Raw genomic sequence first — 21,773 nt, 5'->3', positions numbered from 1 at the left:
CCAGCCGCTTCATCTTTAAACTTACCAATTACCTTTTATTACTAGCATCATAAAACGGACTATCTGCTGGATAATCACTGTTATCAAATTTATCTTTATCATTCCAAAAATCTTTGTAGGCAGCTTCTGTTTGAATTTCATACGTTAGAGAATCAGTGTCTGTAAATAATAATTTTGCTCTGTTTCCGTATTTGGATTTGATGTATTTATAATGAAAATCATATATTAGTGTTTTACTTATATCTAGAATACACAGCCCAACATATGCTGGTCTATTCAGGGTTAATGTCTCTTTAATCTTATGAACAGCTACAAGATTCTCGTTGAAAATTTTACTGGAGACAAAGGTTGGTTTTGATGTTAATTGAACAAGTTTCTTTTCATCAGTGACTAACCTTACATCAACTCTTTTTCTGAGGTTTTCCATTGTTTTTCCAAATACACTATTATTCGTCAGTTTAAAAAAATCTTTTTCAAAACTATTTTTGGCATTAGTTCTTTTAAGAGTGTTGAAATCTATGTATTGTTTCAGCCATGGTGATTGATTAAATTCTAACACTCTATGAACTTTCTTAATGGTTAAACCTAGATCCATATATAACTTTAAATTTCTATAGTGTAATACATAGTTCCGTTTCTCAGATAATGTTGGAATTAATTTATAAACCTGCCCAATTGAAATATTATATTTATCCTTTATTGATTTACAATAATTCGATAACATCTCTTCTTTCACACAAACTTGCTGCGGTGCTAATGGAAAATCATTATGAAGACCATGTAAAATTGCTGGATAACCTGAATCAACTTCTAATATCAATCCCTTTTCAGAATCTTCATTATATTTCGCTAAATCAAGTTGATCTATTTTATTTTGAGACATCCATTTGAGACCAACAGTTGGAAGACATTGAGACATAGCCCATCCATATAAATTATTTGCATCAAGATACATGATATAAGAAGATGGTTCTTTTTCATCGTACTCTTTCATATAGGGATCATTTGCTTTTCCATATCGATTAGCAATGTAACTGGTAGCACCTCTTAGACCTTTTTCAATAAATTGAAACATATCAAAATCAGTCATCAGCTCTAATTTAACGTTAGTCATTTTCAACATAGCATCCCAACTCAAACCTGGACTTGTAAAATAGTGACATGGATCTAATTTGTAATTACCTAAACATGTCTTCCTAAAGTTTTCAAATACATCTGCCAGTAAAAGGATATCACTATGTAAATATAAATCATGATAATAACCCATATTTTTCATGTTAAAGGTTTCCCAAACTTTTTTCGCATGGGCATAATCTTCATCAGAAATATGCTCATCACTTAATTGACTATAAAACTCTTCTTTTGATGGTAATTTAGAATCATTAAACTTTTCAAAACTATCCATGTAATCATATGGGTATACCCCTTTCTTCACCATTAAATTAATATATTTGTCCTGTTTGAAAAACTCTCTTGTGAATTTTAAAGCCTCTTTCGGAAGATTGTTAACAAGATTCGCAAGTGATTGACTCATGAATTGAAAACTATCTATAAACACTAAACTATTCCCCAACATAACAGCCATATATTTTTCCATGTTATTCGAAATAGCATTAACATTCATTCTACACTCTTCACCTTTCTTATTCACATACGTATTTTTCTTCACAATTTCACCAATCTGTTGCATAATGAAATGACTATCATATCCCCTTAAATTATGGAAAACTACTGGTATCTTGTCTGTCAGTTTATATGATAAATTACAATCTTAATGCGCTGAACCTCTGAATAATCCTGTGATGTGGCAATCATCTCTGACCCTTATATCCCCTTCTTTGTACACCACATTACAAATATGACTTTGTCAGCTTTTCGGAATTTTAATTCGTCTGCACTTGTCATTTACAATGGCTTGTTGAATTTGTATTTAATTGCACTTTTACAATATCGAACTTCTTCCAACATTCTTTCCATGAATTTATAAACAGCATTTTCACCTCTATAAAATTGAACATCTTTGGTATACTTATCATCGTAACAACAAACAACCTTATACCCATATCCACAATCTGTATGCTTTTGATAGGCATCTGTATACGATTTATTATTATTCTGTTGACAACCATGTATCTTCTCTGTTAATGCTTCAAAATCAGCATAAATCACAAATGGAGCAGGTAATTGCTTCTGATAATGATTATACTTTAAAATATTGTTATCTTTGCTTGGCATCCTAATAGCTTGCTCTCCATTTATTGCAATACAGTTCAGTTTATGCCCATCAAGCACATCTTGTGTGCTGAAACATTGTAAGCAATGCATGCAAAAATGCTTCTTGTTTTTATGCTTGGTCTGGTTAAACATAAATCGATTAAAATCTTTGATGTATACAAAATGCTTATTCATATCTCCTGATATAAGTAATAATTCCATATGATCTTCAAAGTTTTCTTTCGAAATACGGAGTGGATATGGCTGCTTGTTTTCATAACCAAAAAACATTTATATTGATTTCATTTTGTTGCTCAATTTTGTTTACTGTTCTATGGATACTGGAAATTCAACACCATCATAATTCAATTGCTCAACAAACTTTCGGTCAGATTTTTTATGCGCTGTGGGTCTTTATCCATCGGATTTAAATGACGAATGTGACACCATCTAAAACATTCATTGTCTTTATTCTGCAGATTAATCAATCCTTTACTATGGTGTTGTAATTCAATTGGTAGTTTCAGATATGATGAACCCTTTGTTGGTTTATACAACACAATATTCAAATAATGATTGTGGATCGATTTTATGATCCATCCTGAACCCTCTGATATCCATTGAGCTATCTTATTCAAGATTTGTTGTGCAGTCAATTGCAGTGCTTCAGCAATTTCTGTTTGGTTGATTATGGTTTGAGCCTTACTGTTAAAATAAGCCGTCTTGGATATAACTTCATCGCCTGTTGTTTTCTCAAATGCTACTTTCAAAGTTTCAATAAACTTTAGACCTTTCATGGATTCTAATATGTTTTTGATATAAAATCTTAGTTTTCGTCTTGTTTTTTGTAATTGAACTAATGGATCTTGTTCATCAATTATATTAATCTCAAACGATTTTGTGAAACCCTTCAAAGCTTGATCCACTTGTTTTACTTTAGTTCGGGGTGGTGGAACTTCTGATAACTAAGGATTTGGAAAAACATTTCAGAATAAAAAGTAGCGATATTAAAACATGACGTTTCGGCGACGACATGTCACCATTATCAAATGTAAATTATAATAAGATTGGTAACGTTATATAAAGAAAGGAAGGTGTGAAATTACATTAGAATAAAACGAGATGGAGTAAAACGAAAGAATGTGCAAAATTAAATGAACAGTTTTGCTGGTATAGAGTCTTTTTGAGTGTTACGAGTCGGTCTCTTTTTCCTGGTGGAACTGGCGTAATAATATTTTCCTCATATTCTTTAACCATTTGCTTGACATTTTTACGTGGTGTTGGAATAGGCCGCTCCATAATTTTAGTACGCGGTGCTGGAACTGGTTGTTTGATTCGTTTGATTAATTGCTTATTCAAATCTATTAATTGATTTACTTTTTTTGTTAATGCAGCAACATTTTCATTTTGCTTAAAAATGATTTGCAATAATTCGGATTTAGATAAATTTTCCATTGAAATATATCTATCATTAGATTTTTTTCTGGAACTTTCTCCATATCATATATAAGTGACTTCTCTTTAAGCCTTTTTGGTTTTGACATTGAGAAATTTTCTGGAACTTTCTCCATATCATATATAAGTGACTTCTCTTTAAGGATACTTCCTGGGTTCGCGGGTGTCCTTTGGAAAAAAAATCGTACGCGCGCAAGTTTTAATAAACCTCTACCAAACTATATATCATTATAAAGCTTAATAAATGTAGTTTCCTATAAAAAATATAATTGAGCGATCTTTTCCTTTTTCAAGTGCCAGGAGCCAGTAGAACCTCGAATCGACCGATGGTCGTTCCATTGAATTAATCGGTTATCGAACGCCGCGCGAAGAACGAAATCGCTGCACAGTGTTATTCACAAGGCATCAATCAACAAAAGGGGGTCAGGCTTTTTCGAAATTCTGATTGGTTATTTAGATATCCACGTCTAAAGTTTGAGTAGCAAAAAATATTTGAGTCGTGTTGCGTAAACAGTCGCCACGGGAAAAATATTTTGAAAATCAAAATTCCCTGACAACATTTTGTTTTCCATTATTCCTCGAATCTTCTGGCCAAATTTCACGACAATCCGTCAAAACTTCATACCCTATTAATTCGTTCAAAGTCGACATACTCTGCCAAAATTCAAGTGCAAGTTTTCGCTCGATAAAGGTTTGCAAGAAAAACAAGCCTCCACAGGAGATTATGACACCTCATTAGGTGGCGAGCCAATCGAGCAACAGGACCCCATGGCGTCAACAACAATAGCACAGAATTTCGCGGAAAACGTATCGCGTTGCAGACACGTTTTAGACTCCGCTGTTGTGATCGAGCGAGATGGGGAAAGTGGCGAAAGGAAAACGTAAAAATCAACCAGGAAAACGGGGAAAAACCAAGGCTAACGAAACCAGAAGCGCGTCAGCGGAGAGTTTGCCAAACTGTGCACTCCTCGGAGGAGTGCACTGATAACAGAGATGAAATCTATTGGGTAGGTTGTTCGTTTTGATTGCGTGTAATGTAATTTACGCTTCAAGCTAAAGCGATTATTCATTTCGTATCAAAGGAAATGTACAATGAAAGGAAATCGCATTTTTACTGTTATTTAGGTACGATGGTGATTTCGTCGTAAGAAATATTCAAGATAGCGTGGAGCGGAGCAAAAAGCGAGAGAAAGGGCCACGCAGAACGCGCTATCTCCAGTATTACACGTGGGCTGATACGCTTCTGGTGAGTTCTATTTCATCGGTCTAATTCTTGCTGATTTTATTCCAATGTTTCATTACAAACGCGCAGTAACACGTTATTTGGTTTTATCCCGCTGCAGAAGAAAGAAATCTGCCCAGAGGATGCAGAATATGATATTTGATATTTTCACAGGACGCTTGCAACGTTACCCTGCAGGACGTTTGCACGGCAATCGACCTCTGTGTACTTGATCCAATAACAGTGGATTAATTTGAAGGCCACTGCTCCAGTTCTTCGTGATCACCTTCGACAGAACCTTCAACGTCGACTAGAGTTTCTTGGTCGAACCAAGAGCCTTTGTTGCTCTCTGCAAGATCACGTTTTCGATCTTCGCTGAAACCTATCTTTCCCTTAGGCCCTGGCTTCATCCGGGATTTTATCCACAGGCTCTTTTCGTTTTTTGATGACTTTTCCATGTGGGAAGCGCCGGCAAAGAATATAAAATTCGAAGTGAGAAATTTTCTGCAGGCGAGATGTAAACAAAATATGCTTATTTCTGAAATAAGAGCTCCCGGGTGAAGCGTTTGCCGCGAAAATTCCTCTGGGGCGTCTCGCACTAAGATTATGACACCTTTTTTATTTATTTACTTTTAGATGGAAATACGTTTTCCTAAATATCTCGCGCGCTTTTTGATATTTCTCAATTTTTTTTTCAGTAAATGTTAGATAAAATCCCCAAATTCTATTTGGTTGAAAAAAATGTTTTTCCCTTTTTTACCCTATCGAACCCAGGAAGTACCCTTAAGCCTTTTTGGATTTGACATTGGGAAATTTTATGGAACTTCCTCCATATGATATATAAGTGACTTCTCTTTAAGCCTTTTTGGATTTGACATTGGGAAAATTATTAGCGCAATTTTTTAAACCGGTTTTAACCAGTTTTTTCAGGAAATTGCGCTGTTCCAGTTTGCTTCGCGGATGTAATACTTTTGCTACGTGGGCTTGTTTTGGCTTTGTTTTGACTCGAAAATAGCTCTGAAATACAGCGTAATTTTATGGCAAAATTATTAGAGCAATTTTATGGAAAAAGTGCTTATACCCTCATATCCTATACTACTTTAAAAGTATTTGTCCCACATTTTATGCGTATTAACTGTTGAAAGCGTAGTTACGAATGAAACAGCATGTTTATTTTATAGAATTCTCCCTCTGTTTAAATGTTGCGTGACGACAGTTATTCCTGTAAGTTTAATTTTAATGCGCAAATGGCCTAAATGCATACACAAGGAAAACCGCTTGAGTCCTTAAGAAATTTTTAGGTAAGAAAATTTTGCAACTGGAAAGGATAGCTTATAAAGATCTCAGAAGAAGATTGCTTAACATTATTGTGAATAGAGCTACCAGGTTTGTATGAGCGGTTGCAAGGGTGTTTGTCTCTTGTCTGTACGGGTAGATTTACTTAATACGTGAGAAGACATTCAGATCCTTATTCTCTTGTGCAACAAATTGGGAAGTTGAGTTCAGTAGCATCGGGTGAACAATGTACTGATACACTGAGATCCTGCAGAAACCACATGCATGAGCAGAAACCTTGGAAGATATATGAAAATATTATTGTCTTATCTGTCACCCTTTAATACAGATGTCCATGACCACCTGTATCGGTATGGTGGTTTCCCCCCATTGGTGGATGTCAAAATGGGGCTACTGGGAATACACCCTAAAACCCAACTGCAAGGGATATACAGTACCAAATAGATCCTGAGATGGCAAATCAACCATGGTTTCTCTATGTATGCAACAGCCATTCAAAGAAGACAATCTAAATTATCACCCCTTGATTAATGAAGTGTTTCTAGCAACTCGAGGATTAACCCAGCTGACCACATTACTCTGCAGTATAATTATGTCATCAGTACATGACAATATACATCAGAACTGTAACATATTGCAATATTGTTTAATTAGTGCATATTGTGTAACATAGTCAGGTGTAATTAGCATATTGCACATTTTCACACATTTGCACAGTGTAATGACTGGCTGGATTCGCTGGAGTATTGCTGTTTAGCACCCTACCTCCTTTATGTTTCAGTTCTCACCCCAGAGGTATGATAGACAAAATCTAAAATAATGGAAGATAACTTCACCTCTTTCTTTAAAATGATGAGATTTATTACCAAGCATACATAGTGAATTCAAAAGTCAATATTTGTGGCTCACTTGGCAAAGTTGAAGAGCAAAGTGCTGCTAACATTACCTCTCAACGTTTCACCATTTAGAAGAGATTGGGAAAGAAAAATCTGTTGTTGAGAGTATGATAGTAACATTTTGAACTTATTAATAAGCAAAACAGAAAATTAGATCACCAGAACCTCCACAGTTTGTTGACTCCCAGTGGGTAGTTGCTGTAAAGGGAGGAAATTCTACAGTGTACATAAATGAAAAAATAAGGGAAGGTAACGGAGTGGAATGGAGGAAGTCTTACTACCTCTCCCGAGTGTCAATTTCTACAGGAGCAGGTCTAGCCCTGTGAACTATGTGTCAGATCTAGATACCGTCAACTCTCTCGTAAGTGACAACCCTTGGTGCACGACAAAGTGGTCGCTTACAGGAGGTGGTCGCTTACGGGAAAGATCAACAAAATAAGCCTAATGCTGGACTGATAAATTAATTACCTAAAAATATTACCCTAGCAGCTAAAATTAGGCAAATAGAAACTAATTTATTTGATTTTTTCACATCTATTCATTCTTCTGACGAAACCTTTTTGTAGCATTTTGGAGCAGGTCACTGAAATAATTCCCATTTACCTACAGATCTAATTATAGTAATCTTCTCTGTCTGTAAACTGTCAGTTGGGTGGTCGCTTACCGAAAACAGAGAACAAAAGAATATGCCAAATTTCTGGCCTAAAAAGTGGTCGCGGTCTCTTAGAAATTTGAGTGGTGGTCGCTTACGAATGAGCTCTTGAAACAGTATTTAACTGAGAAACAAAACGTGTTTATGAAGTGGTCGCTTACGGGAGGTGGTCGCTGGTCGCTTTAAGAGAGTTGACTGTACTGATTCTCTCCGGGGTCAGCTAGTCGTTGGTTGCAGTATTTTCGTTTTTCGCTGCAAAATTTGCATCCGTGATCCCTCTTGATGGCCAAACTTCAGGTAAAAAAGCGACCGAAACCTTCTTGCGATGTTTGGACGTCGAATAGCCAAATTGTTAGCGAATCCGCACAGACGGACTTTCACATAAGATCTCCGCCATGTTTGTTTATCAAAAAATCAGTACTTAGTCTCGCTCGGCCAAATTTCTTAACTGGGGCGATCATGTAAACTCGGATCCAGGCCTCGCTGCTGACCCCCCCCCCCCCCTGTGGTCAATAAAACATCACGTGCAGTGGTTTTAAAACCAGAAAAAACCTCCTCTTTATTAGTATGCGGTGTTTAATGTTTTTTCGTATGCTAATTTTCAACGTTCACAAAAGCATCATCGTTATGAAATCTCTTGACACACGCTTTTCCAGGAATGTTTTGAAGTCGCTCAAAAAACTCGCAGCACGTGTTTCATCGGTTCTAAAACCACTCCGCTGCACCTCGTGGTTTTAAATCCCGATAAAACACTGCTGGTCGTGTTTAAAACATTACTGTATGCTTCGAAGATTTCTTTAAACCTATTCTCCGTTCGCGATTGAGCTTATTGAGTAGTTTAAGTCAGGAAAATAGCGTGATATTGTTTTCCATGACCCTACGTTACGCTAGTTGAAGTCATACCGGAAACTGAATTATGGTAACGTAATAACTGAGCCATAACAATACACACCTGGCTCATGTTTACCTTACTTGCTTCATAGCGTCAAACCTCTCACCAAAATAAAAACCTACGAAGGTCTAAACATCGATTTCACGTTCATCGGATAGTGAGCTTCAACCTTGAGTTGCTAGAGTATTAACAAGTATTTGTTCGAAAAGAAGTGTTATCCCCGTCGTCGCCGAGGCTCGACTGATTTAAGCTTATGACCTTTCGGGTTCACTGGCCAATTTTTCCCGAGAATCTGTCCCTCAAAGCGTAATTTCTTCGCCTTGAACTCTCAAATTTCCGCCGTTTAAACTGTCGAGTACTTCTTACAAGTTATTCCTTCGATTTCCAAAAAAGGTTTTTTTTCTTTCTCAAACGGCATATTACAGTCCTGAAAATTTACGAATATGGCCAACATTCTTACTGACTGATGGATTCCACTGGACGAAATCCTTCCTATAGGCCCCACTGGGCCAGGACCTATAAATCGGTACGTGCAGATAATGGTTCTGATTGGGCCGTGTTTGCTAGAGACAAAAGATTCAACAGAAGACATGCAAAAATATCCCTTTTAGGGGAGAGGAGAGTTCAATCCAGGTTTGATAGGTTTAATTCATTTATTCATTACAATTTGTGACTAGAATGAAGAACAAGAAACGCCACCGAAACCTTGACGCGGTCTACCCCTGGGCATTGCGCGTAACAAGTAAAAACTTTCTGCTTCATCAGCCTGTTGTGTTTGTCAAATGTAAGGGTCAGACTGAAGAATTGACTCCTTATTTCAAAAGAAAAGGAAACGTATTTTAGTTGACACAAAAATTGACATCAGTGTTGGCAGTTTTTCATGCATTTCTAGCCATTCAAGAAGACTTTTTAAAGTTTAAATTTTTTAGGGGGAACATGCCCCGGGCCCACTAGTTGTGTCACGCTAATGCCTTTGCTTTAGCCCCACACCCAACTCCAAAACCCGTTACGCGAGCCCTGTTTCGAGACATACACTGCCGATCATAAAACGACAAAATGAACCTACACATATTCAGTAATTTTAGTTCTAATTTGTATGTACCAACCTGATTCCTGAGAGATGTTGTATCAGAATCTATCTTTGTTTCCACTTTCGACTCTTCTCTGGACAGTTCTACTCCCGATTTCATTGTTGACAGTAATGAGTGGTATCTTTCTGCTGCTAACAATCTTGAAATATCCCTAGAAACGTCTGACAACACTGTACTGGTCTCGTGAGTGGCTTTCCAGGGTTTAACATGGTCAACTTCAATTTCAAACTTTGAAGGATCAATTGCAATTCCATCGGTACTTTCTTCTCTGGGGTCAAACGGCAGACCCAAGAGGGACTTCTTTAAACTAGTTTTCCCAGCACGATCTTGGCCAATGAGTAATACTCGACCACGGTACACTTTAACAAATCCTTCTCTGAGTACCTTTTCATAAAGCAGCTTTGCTTTTTCTCCTCGCGCTTGAATCTCCGCAGGGACTACAACTGTAAGAGAATCAAAGTAACACTATCGTTTACTCGTGGATATGGCGATGGAAATGGCCGTTGATGCTTTGGGTTTAACTAAAAGGTGGCTTTAATGTATAATAGTTTGGAATGGTCTTTGAAAAGTAATAGTGACGGTGATGTAATTACGGAGACGCTTTTTGGGCTCTTCACGTGTTTGTCCCCCACCGGGGCTTGGTGGGGGGGGAGGAATGCGTTACGAGCGCAAGGAGGGTCTTCGCCATTACTTTACCGCGGGAACGCTTGTCGGAAACTTTCAATGAAACGCCTAAACCATCTGTGAGAGGCTTGAGTTTTGATGCCATTTCTTAATCTTTTAATTTAAAATAGATATATTTAAGATCTTTACGAACAAAAATACTGGCTTTTTAGTAGCCTCGAAGACCGTAAGCGAGATCCAAATCCGGAATTTACCCCCTAAGGGAGACGAGCACCCCCCCCCCCCCCCGCATTTCGCATTTCATATGGGAGTTTGTGACCTTTCATTAAATTATCCGGAATTTTCTTTTACTACAGGCACATACAAAAGATATTTACGAATAATTCCGCTACGCTCAAACGCGGTTCGCGTCGACCTACGGAAATATTGTTGACCATTGTTATCAGCGATGTAATTACCACTTTCTGCTTCATTTTCCCGTTAAAAAAGTCACACTTAAAGAAATAACAAAGAGATTTCAGGATCACAGTTGCCTTTCAACACCGTTCAGGAATTCCTGTACTACTGTATTAATATCTGTGGAACAAATTTGCATATCCGTGGTTAGGGTAAGATTGCGCGTCTCCGCTTTCATTTCCTTTGGCAGATTTTCATTTAAATCAGGGAATCTAAACCTTCTTTGGCTTTTAGTGAACTCGCCGTTTTCCAGAGCCGTTAGCTATCCGTTCGGTACCTATTCGTTGTTTTATGGATTACTTTTATCTTACGCAGCGAAATCATTTATTGCATCGAAATCGCTTTCGGTAAGCTATGCGAACTACGACTGAGAGACACGAGCATGTAGTGTACATATTTTCCGCTAGCTAGTGAAGTCACAATTTAATTTTTTTAATTCATGAGTCTTTTCACGTCACGAATTTATTTATTTTTGCGCTTTACAAAAACGGAGCAAACTTTTAATAAGTGTTTTGTTGCTGCTTTAAAATGACCAAGCTGAAACGCAAAATCTTCAAACTCAAAACCGATCCATTTGACCAAAAATATCCGGAAATTCTGGTACAAAATCAAATGGAACGGCAATTTTCCAAAAAGTCAGCTCGTTACGAAATCTTTTGGCATTTCATTTCGATCAGACACCCGGCGCTTGCTACCCCAGAAGTGATCGACGTTGTTTACAAATGAAATGTGTTTCTCATTTTGTTTGTTCAATTTTATTGAACGCTTAGTTACAGATTTATTTTGACTACACAATAATACTAATGAGGCTTTTTTATGTTTAGCAGTCCTTCTATTGATAAAGTAGAGACGACAATTCCTACCCGCCTCTACCGAAGATTTGTCACGTCTGACTTCCAGTCTAGCTGTACACATTCTTATTGTCATATACTTACGAAAAGCAGGAGATAAATGTTTTCTAAACTCAGAGGAGCTCGGCACGTTTTTCCTTAAAATTATAATGCATAATAAATCTTTTGATTACCTTGCCTTTATGAAACAAGGTTAGCGTTTTCTTGTGAAGAATTCTAGAGGGTTCTCTGTCGTTACGGCGAGCGCGTTTATAATTGCGAACGTACTTCGTCCTTGATCTGGAGATCGCCACAGATTGCTGATCAGTTTTCCTTGCATCGTCAGTAACTGGGTATTCTGACTACACTATCACGAAACATTCAATGTGAAATAGTTTATTGAGGAATGGTCAGTCAGTCATCCGACAACAACAATGTGTCCTGACATATACTTATTACAACATACAACATGCTATAAAGTCTAACTTGAAAAGCTTGAAAAATTAAGTGTACCACGCCAGATACGAAAAACCACTAAAAAACCACTCTTTAGATGTGGCCAAAAAATATGTGGAAACGTATTCCCCATCTAATGCAGCGGCACAGAACCTCGAGGAAGAGGTACAAACAAACCCATAACTCCACAGAAAAAATTTAACTAAATTTGAAAGCAGTGAACAGGAAGACTGACTGAGCTAGAATGATTAAAATTCCCCGCTAAAACATTAAATACTCAAAGCTCTCCCTTGAGAATACTAAAACGTCTCAATCGTGCCATCAGAATAGTAACTTCTGACTAATTCGTTCCTTAGTCACTCAACCGTCAGAAATTACATCTTTCGACTGCTCTCCATATTGGTTGGCTACACAAGCACTCTCGTTTAGCAGCATGGATTGATCAGTTATGTCACTGTCACATCAATAATGTTGTTCAAGTTCGATTGAATTGATTTTAGTGACTCATAGATTGCTAGACTTCGTAATAACTTTGATAAACATGAGCATACTTTGACAGCTTCGCGGTCACTCTCCAAATGGAAATCACTTTCCAAATGGAATTTATTAATCCCCCGTGCGCTTAGAGGATCGACAGGGACTTCTGTCTTCTCACCTAGCGTCGATTCGACTTCGACATCAAGATTTACGCCTAGGTGAGTGGAACGCGGTGCACAATCGGTCTTAATTGTATCAATGTGCATTTGTTGAGAATCTTTTGCTTCACCTTCGAAGACACCATTTTGTCACTTCTTCAGACACTTGCTTCTAATGATGGAGAATGCAACGAGAATGCGTTCAAAACACTAAAAACGGCCATGCAATGGCGACCCACAGAAATCAGGTCGGTGTGTCACAACTTTCTAAGCTGTGTAGTGTTGTGATTCGCTCGAAATACTTTCCGTCTCGTGACTGGCTTATAAATCGAGCTTCCGTATACTAGTGAGTGACGTGGGATTGGCTGTTATTACACTTCTGGTTACACAGGAGCGAGTGATTCATTGCACACGGAACGCCACTATCACTCGTGGATGCTAAAGCATATCCACGAGTAAAAAGCGCAAAGACTGTAGCTTTATTTTTGCTATAAAACACCATGTCACACTATGAATTCGGTCCTAGGAAAGACGTAGCAGTTTACTTCGTAAAGGCCTGTGCACATGTTTCCTTACGGCGATGGCATCAACGCCCTATATACCCACACATCTGGTAAAGAGAACGTCGACGGAGCTAACTTGACAGTAGTTCCTACTTGAAGCGAGATTTTCGTGAAGTTCTACTATCTTGAGTATTTTGAGTATCTAGGAGCGAAGAAGTTGTAAAGAGAATAAGAGGTTCAATTAAATCCTGAACAATTCTTTAAAGTGCCAATGACCAGTATTTACAACCTCGCCACGAACACAAAATGTACATCAGTAATCACATCATCGAGAGAGGGACGTGGATGAGTCGTGATAGCTTAGCTTAACTTTGTTATATAGCACAACAAGGACATTTAGCAGATGAAACGTACAAAACAAATTATCAGTCTATTGACAAATGCCACACAGAATGTTTTTATCATAGAAGGCTCCACATGTTGACAAGGCAGTTTCTGTCACTAGCTGGGTATTTTTGGAGTCTTAAACTTCAGGGGTATGTTCAGAAATGCACGCTAATAAGATGCATGAACTGTATGATAGACATCAGAAGGTGTCCCCTAACGTTAATTCTTACTAAAACACAAATAATTCTGTCAAAAATGAAGTTATATAAAAATGACAAAAACGTCTTCAACAAATCTCCTATTTCCATTCAATGAATAATTTTTTTATTTAGGTATTCAAATATCTGTTCAGTAATTTTCAGTTTAAATTCACCCAAATATTTTATTCAGTAACTCGATATTTTATTCAATGTGATCATTTTTTATTCAAAAATGTCTACTGTCCAACTGGTCAGCGGAAGATTTTAGCGTCCTATTCAAACATGCCGGTTATGTGGGAGGATGTACTTTCATCCATTGATTATCTGTCTGTTACTGGAGACGGAAAATTCAGACAATAACTTACTTGGGGTTTCAGCCGGCCACACTCCTTCTGACTCAAAATGGCAGTATCTGCCCAGCGTTCGTTGCTGGATATGAATTTGGATTTAAATTAACGGGGGCACTGTCAAGTTTTAGGCCAGCTGCGTAGTTTCCTTACGAAAATGTACCAATATTGGGATGAAAAACTTATGAGATGAAACGCAGATTTGGGATCAAGGGACACCAGTCATTGTAGACCTTCCTAAGTAATCAACAAGGAACTTCTGAAAGACCTACGAAATTGTGGTTATTACAGATCTTACCTGTATTGAAAACCTCGCGTGTATGTTTTTCCGATACCAAAGCTTTCCTATTTGAGGTCTGGTGATATAGCTATAATCGCTTTAATGTAATGAAGAACCTAGAGCTCATTCATTGACATCATTTTTCCTTATACGTGACTTACATGGTGACTTTAACCTCACCTGCAATATCTATCACAAAGCTTGGCATCTTATCCATTAACTTCATCAGCCTTCCAAGTTCTACAGAGGTCAGCGGGTTGCCCTCCACACACAGTCTCCTCAGTCGTTTTAGGTCAGCAACAACCATTGGTTCTTCGAATTCTGTCAGTTTGTTAAAACTCACATCAAGCTCTCTCAACTTTTTAAGTTGTCTTAATGCTGCAGGTAGGTATGACAAACGGTTGTTGTTCAGAAACAGCTGAATCAGATTAACCAGGTCACCAATACTGTTAGCCAGCAGCTCCAGTTTGTTGTAACTTAATGTCAACCTTGTGAGATGCTTCAGGCTGCTCATATCGTCTGGTAATCGACGAATATAATTGTGTGAAAGGTCAAGCGCGTTCAGATTACTCAGTTGTAAGACATTCTTGGGAACTTTAAGGAGTCCTCTCTGTCCAAGATCTAAACTTTTCCGTCCCTCATAGTTTATTTTAATGACATCATTTAACTTGTCCGCTGAATTGTACAACCACGATAATTCTGAAACTACGAGTCAACATCAATAAAAAGCGGTTAGTTAATTTACAACAATAACAAAATAAGCTTTTTCCTGTTTTACTTGCGTCATCTCCAGTTCTTATGGAAAGGGTGGCCATACAAGGACATTGCTTTCTCTGATTAGTCTACGATTACTTCAGGCATGTGAAACTAAAACAGCTGCTGGCTGGAACTGGGAAGACTACTTGTTGTAAGTGTATGAGAGAACCAACGTAAACACAACAAAAGCAGTAAAGAAAACAGCTCACACTGGAGATTTTAAGAAAAAAAAAAGGACACAAGGGACGCTTACCAATTGTAGGAAACATTCGGTTGATGTAACCTTTGCATAATGGTAAGGGATTTTCCGAATTCGACCGACCAACCGGATGAGATTTCGCTTACCATTTCGCTATCAGGCGTTTCGCCTGGCTCCAGCCGAAAAGGCCTGGAAACGGAGGATTCATTCAAGTTGAAAGGAATTTTTCCGCCATTCCGTTCCGAATGGAAGGGGCGTACCTCCACAATTTTCGAACGGAGTTTCCAGAAAATAACATTACCATTTGACTTCAAACAGAAATGTCCGGATTTTTTGGGAAAATGGCAAGCACCTGAGAACTCTGAAATGTACTTTAAATTAATTTTGATGAACCAAAAACAGTGTGAAAATTTAGTAGAGCAAAAAACGCCAAAATGCAAGTCTTGAAGGGAGTATCAGCTCGTGATAAGCTACTATAAAACATAACAAAACGTGCATGCCACACAATTGCAAACCGTTTAAGGTTACTGATAGGGAAGAAAGGTCGATTTTTTCTAAAAAAAAAAAATTTTAGGTAATTGTTGAAACAAGAAAGGGATGCAGGGTTTAATGAACAAGGTAGTTCAAAATCTTGAAAAGACCGCGAACCTTCTGGATAAAAGTTTTGTTGGAATAGCGGTAAACGAGTGAGGGTGTCACAATCCAATTTATTCGGGGCTGTGTTGACGTTTTACGCGGCAAAGTTTACCCGGGACCTGGCATTACCGGTAAATTTGCATATTTTGTTTACATCGTGTTCATCGCATGTCACGACGTTTTATACTGAATTTTACAGTGAGACAGCTTTCCATTTTGGATTTGAAGAGAGTGAAGCAAGAAAAGTCGCCTCGGGTGAAAATTAAGAAAAAACCGGGACTGAAGAACGCGAACAAGGTCAAAGTGTAATCGTTTAACGAAAACAAAAACAATTCAGCTGGGAGCGAGCGATAAAGTTTCGTGGTACAACCAGCCCGATGTTGGTTCATCCTCGTCAAAAGATATCGGGGCGAGTCGAATGAAATTAACTACCTCAGCAGCTGAGGAATTCATTGACGAACTACCAGATAGTGGAGATTCTAACAACAGCGCTTCTCCTTCGGAGTCCCAATTCGAAGATTTTTATTTTATTTTATAAATTTTATAGTGGAAATGCACTTAGCTACCCAAAGTTAGTTTACAGGCATTCCACTTAGAAATAGCAGGAAACAAATAATAATCAAATCAAATATAACATGTTAAAGATCCTAACTTGCAGGGGGCAAACCAGCTAGCTATTTAGAAGCGTGGCCGAGGCGGGACTTGAACCCGGGACCTCCGGATTACAAGTCCGGCGCCCTTACCACTGGGCCACACCGCCTCCTTGCCGACGACGATCCAGCCACTTTCGCTGTTGTTGACCGGCTCAAAAATCAGCAGCGAACTTCAGCTCGCAGAAACGATGGATGTATTGATTTAGCCGCTGGCGTCCTTGCACCAGACTTAACTTTTTCTGTTAGGATATCCCTTTACAATTACAGAAACGCTGAATGCTTTCGCGCGAATTTAAATTATTGTTTCGTTATAGAATTCCGCAGGGAATGCTGCTTTGTGTTTGATTGACCGGCGACATGAGCGCGTTCACAAGAATTTTATTGACGCGCGAAAACACTAAAAATGTTTCAAGGCCAAAAACACGGTATTTGCTTTTCCGCATCTTCAAATGAATTAATACGGTATGTAGATTTGCCAGGTTTAAACGAAATTTGGCGAGATTTTCCTCATATATTAATGCGTCAAAGTGTGTCGGGCTTTTACAAAAATCCAAAATATTTTTTACGTGAACTGATAACTCCTGATGCGACTACAAAAGTTTTCCGTTGTCCAACTTTAGGACGGGTTTTCTCATAAACCAATAGGAATAAACAAAACATTGGTACACCAGTAGGGTTAAAGAGGCTGTTCCCATAAGACTTCATCCTGACAACATCATCAGGGATAATGGAATTGAAAGAGTTTTTTTTTTTTTGTTTGTCCAGGTCTATCTCACTACTATTCAGGTACTTTGAATATTAATGATTACATGAGGTCGTGCAAAACGTAAAATTGACATAAATATATACTCCTGCTCCTCAAGTCTTCCATTGGGGTAAACATTTCGCTCTCAATTTCATCTCGTTGACACTCTTCCTCAACCTCCATGTAGATTTGAAATTTTGGCCTCTCGTTTTACCAATATTCTTTCCTAAATACCGTAAATGCTGGGTCGAAAGGGGGCGGCGCTTATTCGAGCATTTACGGTATCTCGATTTCTGTGACACGGCTGTTCGAATGGCTGTTACAATTTGTGCGTATATTTGTGTAAATTTTACGCTTTGCACGACTGCACGTAATTAAAACTCCTATTGGGAGAAAGCGAAAAACGACTGAAACTTGGGCAAGATTGAGCCTTCTTATCTAACACCGGTTTCGGTTCTCGAGCCTAAAACTTTCATGAATATCGAAAAGATTCTTACTCTAACCACTTGCAATTTAACAGAAAAATCTGTAGGAACATTTTTAAGATATAAAGATTTATGCAGAGAAGGAACTTTTTCGCAGATCAGCGCTTTATTTTAACTGTTTTCAAACACAGCAACCCATGGAGCGCAATATACATTCAGAATTTTCGCTATGAGGAAAGACTTTTAAAAGAAAAGAGAAAGTGCCAAGTTTTATTTTTCCTTAGATATGGGTGAAAAACGCGGGAATAGACGAAATCAGCCCGTAAAAATTGATTCATTATTTACTTGAAAACGTTCTTACAATTTTTTTTATTCTTATTTCGCCGGCAAGTGGTCTAGATTGAGTAGTGTAAATCCTGAAAGTTTCACCATTTATATTTCGAGATAATCCACAATGATAAAAATGAGATTATAACATAGCGCGCGTGCATCCTAATCTAATTCCGATTGGTGTCATCATGGTACATTTCTCAAAATACGCACGACCGTGCGTCCATCCGATGACGCGTGCAATTCAAGTCAGATGGGGGAAGCATGCGCGCGCTGTGTTATTAAAAACATTTAACAGACAGACAACACCATAAAAAAATGTATATTTATCAGAGCTTGAAGCTTAATGAAACGTTACAGCGGTTACCAATAACACGCCACCTATTCATACTTTATTAATATTCATTAGCCCGCGTGCATAGTATATAAGCATGTGTTAATTATTCATAGTAGTCAGTTTTGCCAAACTGTGGTTGGAATCGGTTGAAGATGTCCGAGCGTCCGTCCCAAGTGAACGACCCTGCGAGGGCCCAGGAAATTTTACAGCCACTTCAAGGCGCTGTTGAACAGGCTGCTCCGCTGGTGCAACTTCAGGAGCAACTGCAAGCGGGGATATTGCGGCCCAAAGTTCTGCCCGAGAAGACGTTAATGAGAGGAGTACGTCGAACAGCTCGACAGTCAACCTTGAAGTGTATATTCGCCTACAATGTTTTAGTTTTGTATTCTAGCCGGGGTTAGTTGCTTATTTTTTGTTTGCCCAACATTACATTTTCTCGTTATGTTTTTCCCGTTACTGGGGAGCCGGTTTTAAATTTCGCGCTTGGAGCACATGGTCGGCGCGTATTCTTCTGGGTTAGCCACGATACAGTTCTTTTAAATGTTTGGGCGATAGTCTGTTGTTTTCTATTTTGTTTTGCTGTTGTACTCAGTTGTTTTCTTCTTTTTGTTTTTTCTTATGAATTAGGGTTGCGATATATTTGGGACCTGTTTGTGTTGGAGGACCGTGGAAATTATTTATGCTGTTTGCCCCTTTCCTTACTTGTCCCTTGAGGGGCGCGGAATGTGCGGCCTCGGCCAAGGTCCGTTTTAGTCTCACAGTGGTGTTCCGTTTTGCTTGTCTGGCCACATAGTGGCGTGGACTGTTTGAGCAGTGCGTCGTGGACTTCTGCTCCGTGCCACGGGGTGGCGTAAAAAAAAAAAAAAATCGGTCGAGGACCGATCGAGCAGTGTGTCGAGGACCTCTGCTCTGCGCCACGAGGTGGCGTGGAAAAAAAAAAAGGGAAAGGAAAAATCGGTCGAGGACCGTTCGAGCAGTGTGTCGAGGACTTCTGCTCTGCGCCACGAGGTGGCGTAAAAAAAAATAAAAAAAAAAAAAATCGGTCGAGGACCGATCGAACAGCGTGTCGGAGACTTCTGCTCTGTGCCACGAGATGGCGTGGGAAAAAAAGGGAAAATGGGAAATCGGTCGAGGACCGATCGAGCTGTGGGTCGAGGACTTCTGCTCTGTGCCAAGGGGCGGCGTGGAAAAAAACAAAAAAAAAAAACAAAAGGAAAACACGAAATATGCGGTCGAGGACCGATAGGGAGGTGTGTCGAGAAATTTTGCCCTGTACCACGAGGTGGCGTGGAAAGGAAAACAAAAACTCGGTCGGGCACCACTTGTGCAATGAGTTTTCTTTTCGCTCTGTGCCGTGTGGTGGCGTAAGAATGGAAGGCGACTTTAAGGACATTGAGGAGTTACTTGGTGTTTTCTTTCTTTTGTGGGTCCCGCCCGCAACGGTCGGGGCACTAAAGAAGGACTTTGATGAGTGGAAGAAAAAAAAAATGGATGCATCGGCAGTCGAGTCTGCTTTGTCGTGTCTCCAGATGGTGATCGCGCGCCCTGCGGCTCTTTTTGACCCATATGCTGCGATCGCCGCTCTGGATGAAGTGGTCAATGTTACGAAGATAAAGAAGGATGAAAGAGCGTCGTGTTATGAAACAGTGCTAAGGCAGTACCGTCCGTTGTTGAGCAACCCGTGCCTTCGGCAGATGTTAATAAAGCTGGTGGCGTCGAAAGAGGAGGCTGAGGTGGCCAAGGTTATTGTTAAGGCAACCAAACGACCCGTTTCGGTGAATCAAGCTTCGTTCACTGGACGGACGCGCAAGGCTCCATACCAGAGGCGCGGCACCAATCTCGGCTTTAGATCACTTTCGGAGAGGAAGTGCTGGGTGTGTGGAAAGGCGGGACACATCTCGCGCTCTTGCCCGGACAAGCGTTAAAGATTGTGAAATCTGTTAAAGTGATGTGTGTTGCAATGGAATTCGGGATTGTCCTTGTATTTGCAATTGAAAATAACAAAATGTAAAGGCACTGTGTAATATGAGTCGTCTTGAGTCTGTGGTCTCGAGGTTGGGAAAATGACCCCACAAGCGTTTTGCCCATAGGCATGCCCTTGAGCCCGATTACTCGGGCTACGGTGGTCATTTTCTCCGAACTCGGGTTTGCAGTCTCTGTTTGAGTACATCATTCTGATCGTTTTTGGTGCTTTTGTTCTAGCCCAAACCAAAACGTCTCAAGGGAGATACGGTGACCTTTATGCCTTTGGAAGCGGAGGGAAAAAGCAGGCTTAAGGAAATACGATGGGTATCCATGGAGGGTAAACCGAGTTCGGAGAAAATGACATCAGAAGACGCTTGTTTCACCCATGTTCAAGGCATTGTGGCGGGGGAAACTCCTAACCTGCGGGATCTGTCGTTTCGCGATCCGGACTCCTTTCAACCTTGGTTCAAATTCATTTTGTTTTTGTGGCAATAAATTTTGGAGATGCGTTCAAAGCCTGAAATAGTTTGGCATGGTTTTCTCTATAGCATCTATGACGGTCATATTGAAATATTAGTGAGGGTTGGGAAATTAGTTGGGTTGAGGATGGGTAAGGTTGGGGACTTGGGGGACTTATTTTGGTATGATTGTTTGGATTAGCCAGCGAATTCCACGGCGATTGCGGGGCGCAGTCTGGGGTGACTTTCCCATAACTAAATGCTAATGAGTATGCAGGAGGGATAATGAACTATTCATACTTTATTAATATTCATTAGCCCGCGTGCATAGTATATAAGCATGTGTTAATTATTCATAGTAGTCAGTTTTGCCTAACTGTGGTTGGAATCGTCCCACCCACCCACCCCTTCTGCTTACTCTATTAGCACCTCTCATGTTTTCCCCAGCGAGCTTGCTCGTCTGGGGTGACTTTCCCATAACTAAATGCTAATGAGTATGCAGGAGGGATAATGAACTATCGCCTTCAAAAGACTCCGATAAAGTGGGTAGCACTAATCTGCGGAACTGCAGACCGCGGAACCGCGGAACCTGCGGAACCTAGAGAAATAACTAGGTTTTTCTTTGCAACTTACATACCAAGTATAAGGTTACAGCTGATTTCATTGCTGTGTATAGACCCGGATTTTTTTTTTTACATGATTCGACCAGGAGAAAATGAGATTTTCTCCTGATACGACAGTATGATTCGACGATCATGATTCGACCGAGAGGTTACCAAGCTCATCGATGAACTCGCAAAACCATGAAGGTTCTGCACGAAGACTTGAGGTGG

At 39.3% G+C, this 21,773-nt stretch overlaps 2 protein-coding genes and 1 non-coding gene across 5 annotated transcripts in view; 1 reads left to right on the top strand and 2 right to left on the bottom strand.

Moving 5' to 3' along the window:
* Nucleotides 1–21,773, bottom strand: part of LOC146481036 (uncharacterized) — a 175,559-nt gene that overhangs the window by 106,757 nt on the left and 47,029 nt on the right. For all 3 annotated transcript variants that reach the window (XR_014864522.1, XR_014864521.1, XM_085108740.1), the window contains exons 6-7: nt 14,617–15,141; nt 9,734–10,161 (exon numbers count right to left, since the gene is read on the bottom strand). Coding sequence is in view for 1 of the 3 variants with exons in the window: in XM_085108740.1 (XP_084964866.1) it covers nt 9,734–10,161; nt 14,617–15,141 (953 nt within the window). In the remaining 2 variants the exon portion in view is untranslated. The remainder of the gene's footprint in view (nt 1–9,733; nt 10,162–14,616; nt 15,142–21,773) is intronic.
* On the bottom strand, nt 16,715–16,787 carry Trnat-ugu (transfer RNA threonine (anticodon UGU)). The gene has a single exon. It is a non-coding gene; the product is annotated as a tRNA-Thr (tRNA).
* On the top strand, nt 19,888–20,668 carry LOC146481040 (uncharacterized). The gene has a single exon (XM_085108972.1). The coding sequence runs from the start codon at nt 19,888–19,890 to the stop codon at nt 20,440–20,442; it is 555 nt and encodes a 184-aa protein (XP_084965098.1). The 3' UTR covers nt 20,443–20,668.

Source organism: Pavona decussata, unplaced genomic scaffold, assembly GCF_977016875.1.
Source record: "Pavona decussata unplaced genomic scaffold, jaPavDecu1.1 SCAFFOLD_51, whole genome shotgun sequence".
NCBI classification, from domain to species: Eukaryota; Metazoa; Cnidaria; class Anthozoa; order Scleractinia; family Agariciidae; genus Pavona; species Pavona decussata.
This window is presented reverse-complemented; position numbering and strand designations above follow the sequence as displayed.

Bases quoted from the DNA above. Each gene is read 5' to 3' on its own strand.
- LOC146481040 (XM_085108972.1), top strand. From the start codon at position 19,888: ATGGAAGGCGACTTTAAGGACATTGAGGAGTTACTTGGTGTTTTCTTT.